This window comes from Rhinopithecus bieti, unplaced genomic scaffold, assembly GCF_001698545.2.
Source record: "Rhinopithecus bieti isolate Rb0 unplaced genomic scaffold, ASM169854v2 scaffold_1618, whole genome shotgun sequence".
NCBI lineage: Eukaryota > Metazoa > Chordata > Mammalia > Primates > Cercopithecidae > Rhinopithecus > Rhinopithecus bieti.
This window is the reverse complement of record NW_016803937.1, coordinates 812,648-829,676: the sequence shown is the minus strand read 5'-3', so window position 1 is coordinate 829,676 and position 17,029 is coordinate 812,648. Positions and strand designations below refer to the sequence as shown.

General features: G+C 64.3%; 1 protein-coding gene across 1 annotated transcript; it reads left to right on the top strand.

The window, feature by feature from the left end:
* Positions 1-210: 210 nt before the first annotated feature.
* Positions 211-16,335, top strand: ZNF469 (zinc finger protein 469). Its single transcript, XM_017859911.1, has 2 exons — positions 211-1,533; positions 3,829-16,335. The coding sequence occupies exon 2, from the start codon at positions 3,955-3,957 to the stop codon at positions 15,826-15,828; it is 11,874 nt and encodes a 3,957-aa protein (XP_017715400.1). The 5' UTR covers positions 211-1,533; positions 3,829-3,954; the 3' UTR covers positions 15,829-16,335.
* Positions 16,336-17,029: the final 694 nt, after the last annotated feature.

Sequence of the window (17,029 nt, the reverse complement as noted above, 5' to 3'; positions counted from 1 at the left end):
CTGCTGAGTCCCAGTGGCTTCTTACAGTTCTTCACCCTCCCTGAGCCTCAGTCTATCCATCTCTTGGTAAGGTCACGCTTCCTCCTGTGACACAGGGACTCACATTAGGGCCTTTGCGTTCTCTACATTGCTAGGAGGGGCATGAGTTAGTTGTCTATTCCCGTATAATAAAGAACAGACTGAAACAACAAACCTTTATTATCTCTTAGTTTCCAAAGGTCAGGATGCAGGCACAGCCTAGCAGGTGGTTCTGGCTCGGGTTCCCTCACAAGGATGTGGTGAGAATGTCAGCATGGGCTGCAGCGTCATCTAAAGGCCCAACCGAGGCTGGGGAAGCCACTTCCAAGGTGGCTACCTCACACAGCTACAGGCAGGAGGCCTCTGTTCCTCACCTAATGGCCTCTCCACGGGGCTGCTTGAGTGCCCTGAAAGCATGGCAGCTGCTTCCCTACATGTGTGATCTAAGTGTGCAAGGAGGTAGCTGCAATGCCTTTTAGGGCCCAGTCTTGAAGTCCAGCACCCCCTCTTCCAGCATATTCTGTTCATTAGCAGTGAGGCAGTAAAAAAAGCTCAGCTGTGTTCAAGTGGGGAGAATGAGGCTCCACCTCTTGAAGGGAGGAGGGTTAAAGAATGTGTGGCCATATTTTAAAACCATCACAGAGATTAACAATTGGACAATCTCCCTCCAAATGTCAAACGCAGATTTGATGCAGCTAGGCCCTTTGATGCAGCTAGGCCCGCAGTGTTGGGAGCACAGGCTGTCACCATGTGAAGACCATTGCGGTATTGTTTCTAAGGGCCGAATGCAGGCAGTAGCCCCGTGTCCATCCAGACAGGTCTGGGTGCTCTGCAGCCTGGATGGGAGGACAAGTGGACAGAGAGTGAGAAATCTGTTCATGGGATATTGTGGAATTATCTCCAGGATATATTGTTAAATGAAAAAAGTCAGGAGCAGAACAGTGAGTGTAGCCTATGACCTTCTGATCAAGGAAGGAGGAAAGGGAGTGTGTGTTCCTGTGTGCTGGTGTTTGCATCAAGGGACTCTGGGAGGAAACACCAGAAGCCTCTCTAGTCTTCCCAGTGGGGCTGGGGAGGGATCGTGGCAGGGGTGGGAGGGGCAGTGTTTTCACTGACTTGTAATCGAGTCTTGAGCTTCGGAGCCACGTGAATACACAATCTATGCATACAAAAGACCCAACAAAAAGAAATGTAAGATAGCCATCAATCCTGCGGCTGAGGCAGCCAGGTGACCCCCAAACCCTTCGGGGTCCCCCAGACCGGCTGAGCTGCCCGCTGACCTCTGGGAGGAGCTCACCCATCTCCCGGTGGCCCTTGGTGGCTTCCTGGTGCCCTGAGGTTGCAGCCAACTCTGCCCGGGAGCTGCTCCCTCCCACCTGCTCCCCCTGGGGCTCTTGGCCCAGAGTCAGGCACCACATCAGTCCTGACATGCTTTCCATTTTCTTTGCAGCCAAGAAATTCTCATTCCTCAGGAAGTTGTGTGGTGACCCAGCTGAGGGGCCCCCAACTCCCCAGGTATGTAGAGGCAGCAGCCTGCGCCGAGGCTGGCCGGAGATGCTCTGGTCTTAATGGTCCTGAGGCCCCCTCCACCCCCACCCGCCTGGCCTTCCTCTCCCTCTCAGGACAGTAGTCGGGCCTGCCCACTGCCTCCCGAGAGCCGTCTCCTGGGGCCTGCTGGGCAGGGCTTCCAGCCACAACTCTGAGCCAGCAGGTGGGCGTGTCACCTGATGTTCCTCATGGCAGCCGCTGAGCCAGCAGGCCTCACTCCTTCCCTTGATAAATCAGACCAACTCCTTTCCTTGACAAAGGCCACTGGGCACAGCTGTGTTCTCAACACTCCTCTCCACCATCCAGGACTCAGTAAAAGCCACCTCCTCCAGGAAGCCTTTCTGATGCTCCATCTGGGCTGAGGTCCCCACTCTGAGCCCCCTCGTCCTCCATCATCTCCTGGAGGACTCTGGCCATGGGTGGGGGGGTCTGACATGTGGGACTGGGCTTCATGTGGGGCCTGGCTGTTGCTGTTCCTACCCCCCGTAGCCCGGCCCCAGTGGGTGTCTGAGCCGTGCGGGACATGGCTAAGCCCAGTGCAGGGCAGGAGATGTGCAGGGCTAAGAGCCAGCCCTCCCAGGAGGACCCCGCCTACACTGGCTGAGGCCTTGAGTGGGTTCCCCACCTCTCTGTGCCTGGATTCCTCACCCATAAATCCAGGGCGACAATCACAGATCACCTCTGAGCCACCATGAGCACGAGGGAGGCAGTTCAGGAAGGTGCTCAGACGCCCAGCATCATTTATTCACTCAATAAACCTCACCTGTGAATCCTGGCCCCAAGGACTCCCAGGCCTTTGCCCCCTGGCAGTGAAGCCCAGAAGAGGGAAAGGGACACTCCTCCTGGGGTCATGGGACAGGAGGTACCTCAGTGGTGCTGGCAGAGAAGGAAGGGGCACCCAGGCCCCCCACCCGGCATGACTCTTCTTAGTGCTGTGATGTGGAGCTTGCAGGCTGGGACCTCACCCACCCTGGAGACCTTGGCCCAAATTGGGCAGGACCCTCCTCCCCGGTGCAGGCAGTCCCCAGGCACAGCAGGAAGAGCCGGCTGGAAGCACAGGTACCAGTCTCGTGCTGGGGACAGAGGGCCTGCGAGCCTCTGCATTAGGAGTTCCCAGGTGGCTGTAGTGTGGGAACTCCTGGAGAGGCGTAAGACACCACCAGCTCAAGCCGGTGGGAGGGTCCTGTGACCACAGGAGGCAGCCCCCCGACTCCACAGAGGCAGCAGGGTCTCTGAGAGCGCTCCAGGCCTGAGGCCTGTCCCTTCAGCTCCCAGCTGCTCTGCTGCTGGCTGTGTGACCCTGGCCAAGTTATCTGCCTCTCTGGGCCTGCCATGAGGACCCAGGGGTCAGTGGCAAGGATGATGCCCACAAGGGCTGAGTCCTTCCTCGCTCTCCTGTGTAAAGGATGCCCGGTCCCTGCTGGGCAGGTCAGAAGGGGCCCCCACACCTAGCGGCCTGCGCACCGCGTGGCCACAGCCCATGGCTCGGGTCTGAGTCCTGTCATGAGAACAGACATGATCAGCATGAAGCCAGCCCTGGGTGAGCAAGGGGCCAGGCTCCTCTGGGTGGGCGGCCCCTTCTACATCTGGCATGTGCCAGAATGGGAGCCAGAACCATCCAGAGGCTGGGGGCTTCCCGGAGCAGGGTCTGGAGGTTACCCTGTGAGACCTGGTGGCAGGAAACCCTGGCTGACAGCAGAGGAGGCTCCGCTCGGAACCAGCCGCCCAGGCCTTGAGAAGGTTCAAGAGAACTGCTGCCTCAGTTCCCTATGTCCTGCAATGCAGCCTCCTGCCGCAAAGCCCTCCCCATGGCAGGTGTAGGCATCCGCCTGGGCCCTCCTGGAAGCTCCCAGGATCCTGCCCTGGGGCAGTTCCTGCAGGCCCGGAGCTTGTGCCCCACACAGGGGCCTGTCCTCTCCACAGCCTGGCCAAGGACTGCTCTGAGGCTGTAAGCGGCCTTCTCACACCCCAGGAAGCTCCCCACTGCCTCCCCCCTCCACTCGCTCTCTATGCTCCACCGCTCCTCTTCTCCCTGAGACGGGGAAGGATCCCTGCTCCATCTGGTGGGACGCCCTCTCCCTTCCTGCTTCTCCTGGGGGCCGAGCTGAGCATCCCTTCTAAGCTCGGAGTTTCTGTGATGGCTGCACGTAGCATCTTCTGCTTCCGGCCCAGCCACGCTCGCATGGAGAGCCTGGAAACTCCCTGCCTAGGCGAGGGCCGCCCAGCCCCTCCACCCCACTCACCCCTGACCTTTCCTTCCAGGCTCCACTCAGGACCATGAGCACAGGCTTCCCTGGGGCCCACCGAGGGCTGAGGATGGCCATCCAGCCCACTACCCGGGGCCCCCCTCGGATGGCTGCATCGTCCTAGCACCAGGACGGAGGGGCCATGCCTGGGGAGTGCCCCCGAGGAGCGCCACCCCCCACCATGACTGGAGACCTGCAGCCCTGCCAAGTTGCCAGCAGCCTGGGGCGCCCCTCCCAGCCCCCACTGGAGGACAACACCCCAGCCAGCAGGACCACCAAGGATGCCAGGGAGGCTGGCGGTCGGGCCCAGGCCATGGAGCTCCCCGAGGTCCAGCCGAGGCAGGCCAGGGATGGGGAGCCCAAGCCTCCACCCCTGAGAGGCCAGGCCCTAAGCAGCACCCCTGGGAATGGGGGCAGCCCCCAGACCCCGCCGGGGAGAAGCCCCTTGCAGGCTCCCTCAAGGCTGGCGGGCAGGGCAGAGGGCAGCCCCCCGCAGTGCTACAGTCTGAGCATCGCCAGCTCGAGGACCAAGCCCATCCTGGACAAGACACCAGAGAACCCACAGCTGGAGGCTGCCCAGCTCCCTGAGGCGGAGGCCCCCCGGGCCCTTGGGACTGGAACTCCACTCAGGCCGGGCCTCCCAAGGACTGAGGCCCAGTCCACTGCCGAAGAGCTTGGCTTCCACAGGTGCTTCCAGGAGACACCCTCCAGCTTTACCTCCACCAACTATACCTCACCAAGTGCCACCCCCAGACCCCCAGCCCCGGGGCCCCCCCAGAACAGGGGCACCAGCCCCCTCCGGCCTGGTTCCTATCCCGAATTCCAGGCCAGTGGGGCCGACTCCTGGCCTCCCGCTGCTGAGAATAGCTTCCCAGGTGCTAATTTCGGGGTTCCCCCTGCCGAGCCGGAACCCATTCCCAAAGGCAGCAGGCCCAGCGGCAGCCCCAGGGGAGTTTCCTTCCAGTTCCCCTTCCCGGCACTGCATGGGGCCAGCACAAAACCCTTCCCTGCGGATGTGGCTGGGCATGCATTCACCGATGGGCCACTGGTGTTTGCCTTCCACCAGCCCCAGGGAGCATGGCCGGAGGAGGCCGTGGGCACGGGCCCTGCCTACCCGCTGCCCACCCAGCCTGCACCCTCACCCCTGCCCTGCTACCAGGGCCAGGCAGGTGGCCTCAACCCCCACAGCAACCTCAGTGGTGCCCTCTCTCCCCCTGGAGCTGCTCACTTGGCCCCAAGACCCTTCTCCAACAGTTTGCACAAGAGCCTGACCAAAATCCTTCCCGAAAGACCACCTTCAGCCCAGGATGGGCTGGGGAGTACAAGAGGGCCCCCTAGCTCCCTACCCCAGAGGCACTTTCCAGGGCAGGCATACGGAGCCAGCGGGGTGGACACCAGCCCGGGGCCTCTGGACACTGAGCTGGCTGCCCCAGGGCCCCCACCCGCCAGGCTGCCCCAGCTGTGGGATCCCACAGCAGCCCCCTACCCCACACCTCCCGGGACCCCCCTGGCTGCCACCAGGAGTGTGTTCTTTAACGGCCAGCCCAGCCCAGGCCAGCGGCTCTGCCTGCCCCAGAGGGCCCCCCTGCCTTGGCCCCAGGTGCTCCCGACCACTGGGCCAAGCCCCCATGGAATGGAGATGCTGAACCGGCTGCCTTTCCCCGCGGGGGCCCCCGAGTGGCAGGGGAGCAGCCAAGGAGCCCTGGGCACTGCTGGCAAGACACCGGGACCCGGGGAGAAGCTGCCAGGCATGAGAAGCAGCCCAGACGGCTCCCCGGTGCTCTTCACCTACAACGGAATGACAGACCCTGGAGCCCAGCCCCTGTTCTTCGGGGTGGCCCAGCCCCAGGTTTCACCCCACGGGACACCCAGCCTGCCCCCACCCAGGGTGGTGGGAGCCTCCCCCAGCGAGTCCCCACTGCCGTCACCGGCCACCAACACAGCCGGCAGCACCTGCTCTTCCCTGTCGCCGATGTCCAGCAGCCCTGCCAACCCCAGCTCAGAGGAAAGCCAGCTCCCCAGCTCACTCGGGCCCCCGGCCTTCTTCCACCCACCCACTCACCCCCAGGAGACGGGCAGCCCCTTCCCGTCCCCGGAGCCCCCCCACTCCCTCCCCACCCACTACCAGCCAGAGCCAGCCAAGGCCTTTCCTTTTCCCGCAGATGGGCTGGGAGCCGAGGGTGCCTTCCAGTGCCTGGAGGAGACCCCATTCCCCCACGAGGGCCCCGAGGTGGGCCGGGGAGGGCTGCAGGGCTTCCCCCGCGTGCCGCCCCCCTACCCCACACACCACTTCTCCCTCAGCAGTGCCAGCCTGGACCAGCTGGACGTGCTGCTGACCTGCAGGCAGTGTGACCGCAACTACAGCAGCCTGGCGGCCTTCCTGGCACACCGGCAGTTCTGTGGCCTGCTCCTGGCCAGGGCCAAGGATGGCCACCAGCGGTCCCCAGGCCCCCCTGGGCTCCCCTCGCCCACCGCTGCCCCCAAAGTCCCCGCCGACGCACATCCGTGCCTGCTCAACCACACGAAGACCTTCCTGTTAGCTGGGGACGTCCAGGCGGAGGGTAAAGACGACCCGCTGAGGACGGGCTTCTTGCCCAGCCTGGCCGCCACCGCCTTCCCGCTCCCTGCCTCGGACCTGGATATGGAAGACGACGCCAAGCTGGACAGCCTCATCACCGAGGCGCTCAACGGCATGGAGTACCAGTCGGACAACCCCGAGATCGACAGCAGCTTCATCGACGTCTTTGCGGACGAGGAGCCTTCCGGTCCCAGAGGTCCCAGCACTGGACAGCCCCCTAAGACCAAGGCGGGGGTGACTCCGGAGAACAAAGCTCCGCCCCCGCTCCCAGCAGCCACGCCGGACCCCCAAACCCCCCGCCCTGGGGCCAGGGGCGGCCCAGCCCGAGGCAGGCCCACAACGCGTTCCCTGGGTCCGGCCCCCATCGAGGCGGACGCGCCCAGCCAGGGCAGGCAGCAGAGGAGAGGGAAGCAGTTGAAGCTGTTCCGGAAGGGTCTGGACACCGCCAGCGCAGCAGAGCGGTCGGGCCGGGGCAGCAGCCGCGGAGCCTCCGGCCCGAGGCCCAGGAGGAAGGGCAGTCTCGGCGAGCGGCCCCCACCCCGCCCCCGGGGCCTTAGAACTCAGGCCCCCCAAGGCCGTGCCGACCCCGCCGCCCCGTCCCGCGGAGCCGCCGCCCTCCGCGAGGAGACCCGGAGCTCGCAGCGCCTCCGGCTGCCCCCCAAGAAGGACCCCAGGAAGAGGAAGGCCCGGGGCGGCACCTGGGGCAAGGAGCTCATCCTGAAAATCGTGCAGCAGAAGAACAAGCGCTACCGGCGGCTGGGGCTCGGGCGGCGGGCGGGCAGGCGCGGCTCCCGGGCGGCGGAGAGGCCCCAGCCCGGTGCCGAGGACCGCAGGCTCCGCGAGGACGACTACGCCTCGGAGTCCGAGGAGGACGAGCAGCCTCCGCAGCGGGGCCCCGGCTTCAGAGGCCGGCGGTGCCGAGGCGAGAAGAGGAAGGAAGTGGACTTGACCCAGGGTCCCAGAGAGGATGGAGAGCAGCAGAAACCCCGGAAGGCAGTGAGGCAGGAAGCCGGCGGGGACGGAGCGCCCCCGAACCCCGAGGAGCCAGGCAGGCCTCGCCCAGGCCCCGGCAGGAGCCCTCAGGCCCATGGCCCATCTCGAAGCCTGGAGGCGGGAGCGGCCGCCAGGGAGAGAGGCCCCAAGTGTGCTGATGGCCCCCCAGTGGCCCCCAAGGATCCCCTGCAGGTCCCCACCAACACCGAGACCCCAGAGGAAACCCCGCCATCGCTGGACTTGCCCCAGGAGGCCAAGGAGCCTGAAGTTGCCAAAGAGTCACCCCCAGACACCGCAGAATTCACAGAGCCTTTGCGTGCTCCTCCAGCCACCTGTGCGGGAGAAAGCCGCCGTCTCCTGACGCCAGAGCAGCCGCAGCCCAGCAGAAATGACGCCGGCACCCCCAAGTTATCGGGAAGCCTCGCCAACACGGCGCCCCACGGAAGCTCACCAACGCCAGGTGTGGGCAGCCTGCTGGGTGGTCCTGGGTGCACACAGGCCCCTGTCTCCCACAACAACAAGGACCCCCCTGCCCACCAGCCTGGAGAATTTCTGGCACCCATGGCTAACCCCTCCAGTACCGCCTGCCCCAAACCCAGTGTTCTGTCTTCAGAGATATCCAGTTTGGGCTGTGACCCTGCTGGTTTTAACGGAGACCCCTTGGGGGTTCCAGTTGCCAAAAAGGGGCCTCAGTCCTACAGCAGCCCCCACAGTGAGTTGTTCCTTGGACCCAAAGACCTGGCTGGCTGTTTCCTGGAAGAGCTGCACCCCAAGCCCTCAGCCACAGATGCCCCGCCGGCCAGCAGCTCCTGCCTTTGCCAGGATGGCGAGGATGCCGGTTCCCTCGAGCCACAGCTGCCTAAGAGGCCACCTGGCATGGCTGAAACGGACCCAGGCAGAGCCGCGTCGCCACTGACCTTGGAGTCCACATCCCTTTTCCCAGACCTGCCGGTGGACAGATTCGACCCACCCCTCTATGGCAGCCTGTCTGCAAACAGGGACCCCCAGCTGCCATTCGCATGTGCCGACCCTCCCCAGAAGACGCCACCGTTAGATCCACCGTACCCCTCTTTTTTGCTGCTTGAGGAAGTATCCCCGATGCTGCCTAGCCATTTTCCTGATCTCTCGGGGGAAAAGGTGCCCAGTAAGACGTGTCCCCATGAACGGAGAGTGGCTCCCGGCGCCCCGCCTTTGCCTGGGAAGGGGACCAGATGTAGTGTCGCTCTTATGAGTCACCTGTCCGAGGATGAACTGGAGATCCAGAAATTGGTCACCGAGTTAGAAAGTCAGCTGCAAAGAAGCAAAGAAACGCATGGGGCCCCGAGACAGCTTGGAGAAGCTGAGCCTGTGGGCCGGGTGGAGCTGGACACAGGCACAGAGCCACCCTCCCAACGGCACACCTGCCAGGCCGCTGTGCCCCACAGGGACACGTTCTCAGCAGCTGACCTCACGGGTGTTGGGGAATCTGCCGCACATCGAGAGGGTACAGAAACGGCTGTGGTCACCGTGGAAGGGGTTCAGGGGAGGCCCGAGGGGACGTGGCCCTGCCCAGCCTCCTTCCATCCGGGAGAGGCAGCCCTTCTCCCCTGTGCCCAGGAAGACCTGGTTTCTGGGGCTCCTTTCAGCCCCAAGGGAGCCAACTTCCATTTTCAGCCGGTACAAAAGGCCAGAGCCTCCAAGACTGGACTCTCCCAGGCAGAAGGAAACAGCGGGGTCCCCCCAGATATCTGCCTGCCTGACCCTGGCAAACAGCCGGGGCCACGGCTGGGTGCCGGGAGCTTAGCAAAGTGCAGCCCCAACCAGGAACTTTCATTTCCTGAGAATAAGGAGGCCGCCAGCTCACAAGAAAGTAAAGACTGCCTGTGGCCGCTTCCCTGTGAACAGAGAGGAGGGTTCCCCCCAGAACCCGGCACAGCAGACCGGCCCCACCGAGAGACCCCTGCTCCAGAAGCTTTTGGCAGCCCTGCTGTCCGTCTGGCCCCTGACTTGGCATTTCAGGGTGACGGGGCTCCACCTCTAGATGCCACCTGGCCTTTTGGTGCCAGTCACAGCCATACTGCCCAGGGACATTCTGCAGGCAGAGCAGGTGGGCGCCGCTACCCGACGGCAGGGAGGCCTGACTTTGAGGGTAATGAGTTTGCACCGGCAGGGGCCTCCTCACTGACTGCGCCCCGGGGCAGGGAGGCTTGGTTGGTCCCTGTGCCGAGTCCTGCTTGTGTGTCCAACACCCACCCCAGCAGGAGGTCCCAGGACCCAGCTTCGAGCCCCCTACGTCATCGCCCGCTCCCGGGGCCCGGAGCGGCTGAGAGTGCAGATGGCATCCTGGGCTTGCAGGAGCCGACACCTGCTGCCCAGAGCCCTCGGCGAGTGAACCTCTCAGGTCGCGAAGGGGGCACTGTGGAAGGAGGGAAGGTGGCCTGTGGCCCTGCCCAGGGCCCCCCAGGGGGTGTGCAGGTGACAGCTCTCCCTGCAGTGACCGGACATCAGCTGGGGCTGGAGGCAGATGGACATCAAGGCTTGCTTGGCCAGGCTGAGAAAACCCAGCGCCAAGGCAGAGCCAACCAGCTTCAGCCAGAGAACGGGGGGAGCCCAGGGGGGATGGATAACCACGCCCTGGTCAATGCCAGTCCCGACACAGTGCTGGCCAGCCCCGCCGAGGGTGCAGTCCTGCTGGAGAAGCACAAGGGAAGCAGGGCAGCCACGAGCCTTCAGGAGGAGGCCCAGCCCACCCCACGCCCCCCATCCCCTGACAGGGAGTCCTTAGCGCTGGTCTTAACAGCAGCCCACACCCAAAATGGATCTGAGGGCCGGACTCCAGAGAGGGCGTCCAGCGCTGGCCTGAACAAGCCGCTGCTGGCCGCAGGGGATAACCCAACACCCTCCGTTGGGAACCTGACCGCCTGCACCCCGTCACCCACGTCAGCCACCCCCATGCCCTGCAGCCTCGGGCCCCTCCCCCGTGAAGACCCACCCACCTCGCCTTCCAGTGCCGCCAAGGCCCGAGGTGGGCTGGGGGGTCAGCTGCCAGCATCTCCATCCTGCAAGGACCCTCCCGACCCCCAGCACCTGCTGGCCTGTTCTCCTGCCTGGGCACCTCTGGAAGAAGCAGATGGTGTCCAAGCCACTACAGATACTGGAGCTGGGGATCCCCCAGTGGTTCCCCTGTCTTTGACAACAAGCCCTTGTGATCCCAAGGAAGCCTTGGCTCATTGCCTTCTCCAGGGTGAGGGCAGCCCCCTGGAAGACCCTTCCTCCTGGCATCCTGGCTCCGTCAGTGCCATAACCTGCAGTCACAGCAAGGACAGCCCCAAAGACAGCACTTTAAGAATTCTGGAGGATTCCAGAAAAGAGAAGCCGCGTGAGTCTCCTGGCCAAGCCACCTCTCCTCCTCTGGCGGGGACTGTCTCCCCCAGCGTGGCCATCAGGGCTGCTGGCCTGTCCAGCACTCCCACCAAAGATGAGGCACAGGCAGGCAAGGGGCTCCCAGGGCCAGACCCCCAGAGCAGGGGAGCCCCGCCCCACACCAACCCTGACAGGATGCCCAGGGGCCACTCTTCGTATTCTCCAGGCAGTACTGCCCGCCTCGGCCACAGGAAGGGCCAGGTTGTCACAGCTGTGCCCACTGAGCCTCCCACGCTACAGGGTACAGGGCCAGACTCCCCCGCCTGCCTGGAAGGTGAGGTGGGGAGCAGCAGCAAGCAGCCGGAGGACCCAGGGACCCCTGAGGCCGGGCGCTCTGGCATTACCAAGATGCCCAGGGTCACCTGCCCTTCCACAGGACTCTCCTTGGGCAGAACCACAGCTCCAAGCAGCACAGCCAGTGACTTCCAGTCTGACTCCCCCCAAAGTCACAGAAACGCCTCCCACCAGACTCCCCAGGGGGACCCCCTCAGCCGCCAAGACCTCAAACAGAGGGCTCGTGGCTACAAAAAGAAGCCTGCGCCTACAGAGAATGACCACTGGAAGGGCCAAGCTCCACACGGACCTGTGACCTGTGAGGTCTGTGCAGCCTCCTTCCGCTCCGGGCCGGGCCTGAGCCGGCACAAGGCCAGGAAGCACCGGCCTCACCCGGGAGCCCCTGTGGAGCCAAGCCCAGCGGCCTTACCTGCTCAGCAGCCTCTGGAGCCCCTAGCCCAAAAGTGCCAGCCCCCCAGGAAGAAAAGCCGCAAGGTGCCTGGGAAGGAGAGACCAAATCACTCACAGGGACACCCCAGCCACATCGCCCAGCCACCGCCTGCCCAGGCCCCAAAGGAGGTTCTCAGAACACAGGGGAACACGGGCTCCCCACATAGCCAGCAGCTGCACCCTCCAAGCCCTACTGAGCATGGGGTGAATGGGAAGGCTCCGGCCTCCAAGCCCAGATCAGACCAGGCCAGGGAAGATGAGCTCCATCCCAAACAGGTAGAGAAAAGAGAAGGCCGGAGGTGGCGCCGAGAACCCACCGTGGACTCCCCCAGCCACTCAGAGGGGAAGTCAAATAAGAAGAGGGGAAAGCCAAGAGGTAGAAGGCTCCGGGAGGAGAGGGCTCGTCCAGCCTCTTCTGATGTGATTTCAGATGGGCGCGGCTCCAGACCATCCCCCGCAACGGCCAGTTACACAGACCCTCTGAGCCACTGCCTCTCTGCGGAAGGAGGGCCTGAGACTGACAGGGAGCAGCCGCCTCGCTTGGCCACGCCGGGGCCTGGGGTGATGGAGGGTGCAGCGGAGACCGACCTGGAGGTTCTGTGTGCAGGGGAGACTGGGGTCCAGAAGCCACCTGGAGATCAGATGCTGCGTCCAGGGAGGATGGACGGTGCAGCTCTGGGGGAACAGCCAGCTGGGCAGAAGGGAGCCTCGGCAAGGGGGCTCTGGGGACCGAGAGAGACCAAGGCGTTGGGTGTGTGCAAAGAGTCTGGGAGCGAGCCTGCGGAGGACAGCAGCGGGGCCCACAGCAGATCAGAGGAAGGCGTCTGGGAGGAGCACACGCCCACCTTGGGCCCCCTGGGTTTTCCTGAGACTTCTGGCTCTCCAGTGGACGGCACTACCAGCAGCTGCCTCCAGGGCCTCCCGGACAACCCAGATGCCCAGGGTGGAGTCCAGGGGCCTGAGGGCCCCACTCCTGATACCTCCGGCTCCAGTGCCGAGGATCCTCCAAGCTTGTTTGATGATGAGGTCTCTTTCTCCCAGCTCTTCCCTCCGGGTGGCCGCTTGACTCGAAAGAGGAACCCGCGTGTCTATGGGAAGCGCTGTGAGAAGCCGGAGCGCCCGCTGCCAACCCAGCCCAGCTTCGAGGAGGGCGGCGGCCCCACGCTGGGCCCAGCCGGCCTGCCCACGGACCTCAGCGACTCCGGCTCCCTCTGCCTCTGCCATGAGGACCCGTGGGAGGATGAGGATCCCACAGGTCTGCCCGAGTCCTTCCTCCTGGATGGGTTCCTCAGCAGCAGGGTGCCTGGCATTGACCCCTGGGCTCCCAGCCTCAGCCTGTGGGCCCTGGAGCCCAGCAGGGAAGCCGGTGCAGAGAAGCTGCCCTCTCACTGCCCCGAGGACGATCGGCCCGAGTCCATTCCTGAACTGCACATGGTCCCAGCGGCTTGGCGAGGCCTGGAGCTGCCGGCCCCTGCCGATGACTCCTCTTCTCTGGGAGACGTGAGCCCCGAGCCCCCCAGCCTGGAGAGAGAACGCTGTGACAGTGGGCTTCCCGGGAACGCCCACCTGCTGCCACTCCGGGCCGCGGACTTTGAGGTGCTCAGCACCAAGTTTGAGATGCAAGACCTGTGCTTCCTGGGACCCTTTGAAGACCCAGTGGGTCTCCCCGGCACCAGCTTCTTAGACTTCGAGGCCACGCCGAGCTCCCAGGGTCCACAGAGCCCAAGGACAGAGAAGGCTGCAGGGGTAGAGAGGGCCCAAGGCAGAGGCCGGCCGGCCAAGGGCAAGCGGGCCTCCTACAAGTGCAGAGTGTGCTTCCAGCGCTTCCGCGGCCTGGGCGAGCTGGACCTGCACAAGCTGGCCCACATGCCCGCGCCGCCGCCCACCTGCTACATGTGCGTGGAGCGCAGGTTCGGCTCGCGGGAACTGCTGCGGGGGCACCTGCAGGAGAGGCACGCACAGAGCAAGGCGGGGCCCTGGGCGTGTGGCATGTGTCTGAAGGAGGTGGCCGACGTCTGGATGTACAACGAGCACCTGCGTGAGCACGCCGTGCGCTTCGCCCGCAAGGGGCAGGCGCGGAGGTCCCTGGGGGACCTGCCCAGAGGCCTGGAGGGCAGCGGCGCTATTGCCCACCTTCTGAACAGCATCATGGAACCCGCGCCCAAACCCCACCGGGGCAAGCGCTCGGTCGGCAAGGCCGCCAGGAGCCTGGGAGACCCGTCGGGGCAAGAGGGAGAAGCTGGGAACGAGAGCCCAGGCGAGAGGGCGAAACCCCGAGCGCGCAGCACCCCCAGCAACCCAGACGGGGCGGCGGCGCCAGACAGCGCCTCTGCCAACGCCCTGGCTGACGCCGGCAGCCCGGGCCTCCCCAAGACGACGCCCAGCCCGTCCCCCGAGCCCTGGGCCGGCGGGGAGCCCCTCCCGCCAGCCGCCCCGGTGCACGCGGCCTGCAAGGACCCGTCCCGCGACTGCCACCACTGCGGGAAGCGCTTCCCCAAGCCCTTCAAGCTGCAACGGCACCTGGCGGTGCACAGCCCGCAGCGCGTCTACCTGTGTCCGCGGTGCCCCCGGGTCTACCCCGAGCACGGGCAGCTGCTGGCACACCTGGGCGGGGCGCACGGGCTGCGGGAGCGGCCGGAGCTGCAGCACACGCCGCTCTACGCCTGCGAGCTCTGCGCCACGGTTATGCGCATCATCAAGAAGTCGTTCGCCTGCAGCTCCTGCAACTACACCTTCGCTAAGAAGGAGCAGTTCGACCGCCACATGGACAAGCACCTCAGGAGAGGGCGGCAGCCCTTCACGTTCCGCGGCGTGCGGAGGCCGGGAGCGCCAGGGCAGAAGGCCCGGGCCCTCGAGGGCACACTGCCCAGCAAACGGCGCAAGGTGGCCATGCCCGGCAGTGCCCCCGGGCCCAGCGAGGACCGGCCTCTTCCCCGGGGAGGCAGCCCCATCCTGACAGTGGGCTGCCTCCCAGCCCTGCTCCACCTCTGCCCAGAGGTGGCTCCCAGCACCACCAAGGGATGGCCTGAGACCCTAGAGAGGCCTGTAGACCCCGTGACCCACATGATCAGTGGTTGCGATCTGCCATCCGACCGCCGGGAGTGTCCTCCGCCATCTCTGTCTCCCTTCCCAGCTGCCTTGGCTGATGGCAGAGGGGAGTGTGCGCTGGACGGAGCCCTAAAGAGGCCAGAGAATGAGGCTTCTCCAGGCAGCCCCAGGCCTCTTCTCCAGCAAGCTCTCCCTCTGGGGGCATCTCTGCCGCGGCCGGGAGCCAGAGGCCAAGATGCAGAGGGAAAGAGGGCTCCTCTCCTGTTCTCAGGGAAACGCAGGGCCCCAGGTGCCCATGGCAGATGTGCCCCTGACCATTTCCAGGAAGATCACACCCTGCTTCAGAAAGAGAAGGAGGTGTCCTTAAGCCACATGGTGTCTGAGGAGGGGCCCGGAGGCCCCTTCCACAAGGGCAGCACCACCAAGCCTGCAGGCTGTCAGAGCTCATCAAAGGACAGGTCGGGAGCGTCCGCCCCCAGCAAAGCACCCAAGTTCCCAGTGCACCCAAGTAAGGCGGTGGGGAGCCTGGCACCCGGAGAGCTGACACGTGGCACAGAGAATGGGACGAAGCCCACCACCCCCAAAGCCAAACCAGGCCCCAGCTCCCAGGGCAGTGGAAGCCCTCGCTCCGGCACGAAGACGGGAGGTGGCAGCCAGCCCCAGCCAGCCAGCGGGCAGCTCCAGAGCGAGACAGCCACCACCCCAGCCAAGACCAGCTTCCCCACCCGGAGCCCTGCACCAGACAGGCTCCCCCCTCGAGCCCAAGCCAAGAGCTGCACCAAGGGGCCAAGGGAAGCTGGTGAGCAGGGGCCCCGTGGGAGCCCAGGTCCCAAGGAGAAGGGAGAGAGCAGTATGAAGAGGAAAAAGGGCCAGGTCCCAGGGCCAGCCAGGAGTGAAAGTGTGGGGGGCTTCGGGAGAGGCCCCTCGGCCCCTGACAAGCCCCCCCGGACCCCTCGGAAGCAGGCAACTCCCAGCCGAGTGCTCCCGACCAAGACCAAGCCCAACAGCCAGAACAAACCCAGGCCACCCCCCTCAGAGCAGCGGAAGGCAGAGCCGGACCACACACACAGGAAGGACAGACTGGGCAAGGCCTTCCCCCAGGGGAGACCCCTGCTCAGGACCCCCAAGAGGGGCAGAGCTGTCCACGATGCTGAACCTGCTGAGCCGCACACTCCCCGGACGGCCGAGGCCCAGAGTGACCTCCTCAGCCAGCTCTTCGGGCAAAGACTAACTAGCTTCAAAATCCCTTTAAAGAAAGATGCTTCTGAGTAATTTCTAGGAGTAAGAGCCTGGGAGCAGAGCTGGGGGTTTCTGTCTGGGCCTGCCTCCTTGGCCAGCTCCGCTCCCTGAGATGGTTCACTCTGTGGCCACTTGACTTCTTGTGCGACTGCTCAGTTCTTGATGTCAGAGCTAAGGCTGTGACGCTTCGAACAGGGCCCAGAGTGGGCAGCATTCCCTTTCTTGCTGGAAGGCTGCGGGTGAAAGACGGGGCCACTGCAGCCCCTTTGAGATCATACAGCTGTTTTCTTGGTACCAAGTACTTGAAGAGACAGCAGCCCATCCCCCCACCCCACCCCTGCGCCCTGTTGGCACCGACACCATAGAAGCCAATGTTTGGAGATTTGCACACCCTCCCATTCCCCATATGGAGAAGGGAAGTAAGTTGAGGCAGCCGTGGGATGGTGGCAGTTTCCCTCTTAGTCTTGCTGCTGTTGCTGGAATTCCAAAGTGACCTTAGAAACCACGTTGGGGAAGGCAGTGCTCACTACTTAGAAGAGCTGCTTCTGAGCCGCCTGGTCCCCAAGAGCACAANGCTGTGACGCTTCGAACAGGGCCCAGAGTGGGCAGCATTCCCTTTCTTGCTGGAAGGCTGCGGGTGAAAGACGGGGCCACTGCAGCCCCTTTGAGATCATACAGCTGTTTTCTTGGTACCAAGTACTTGAAGAGACAGCAGCCCATCCCCCCACCCCCACCCCTGCGCCCTGTTGGCACCGACACCATAGAAGCCAATGTTTGGAGATTTGCACACCCTCCCATTCCCCATATGGAGAAGGGAAGTAAGTTGAGGCAGCCGTGGGATGGTGGCAGTTTCCCTCTTAGTCTTGCTGCTGTTGCTGGAATTCCAAAGTGACCTTAGAAACCACGTTGGGGAAGGCAGTGCTCACTACTTAGAAGAGCTGCTTCTGAGCCGCCTGGTCCCCCAAGAGCACAACATGCCTCCTCCCTCTGACCACAGGGTCATGCCTCCTCCCTCTGACCACAGGGTCATGCCTCCTCCCTCTGACCACAGGGTCATGCCTCCTCTCTCTGACCACAGGGTCATGCCAGCCTCCATTTGCGCTGCCAGAGAAAAGCCCATCTCTAGCGCACCTTGACCCCGGGAACTGGGTTCCCGTATGGAACTGGGAAGAAACCGGCCCTGTGCCAGCTCCCGCGGGTCCTCTTCGTTCTCCTCCCCGCACCCCCCAGCCTC

Bases quoted from the DNA above. Each gene is read 5' to 3' on its own strand.
- ZNF469 (XM_017859911.1), top strand. From the start codon at position 3,955: ATGCCTGGGGAGTGCCCCCGAGGAGCGCCACCCCCCACCATGACTGGA.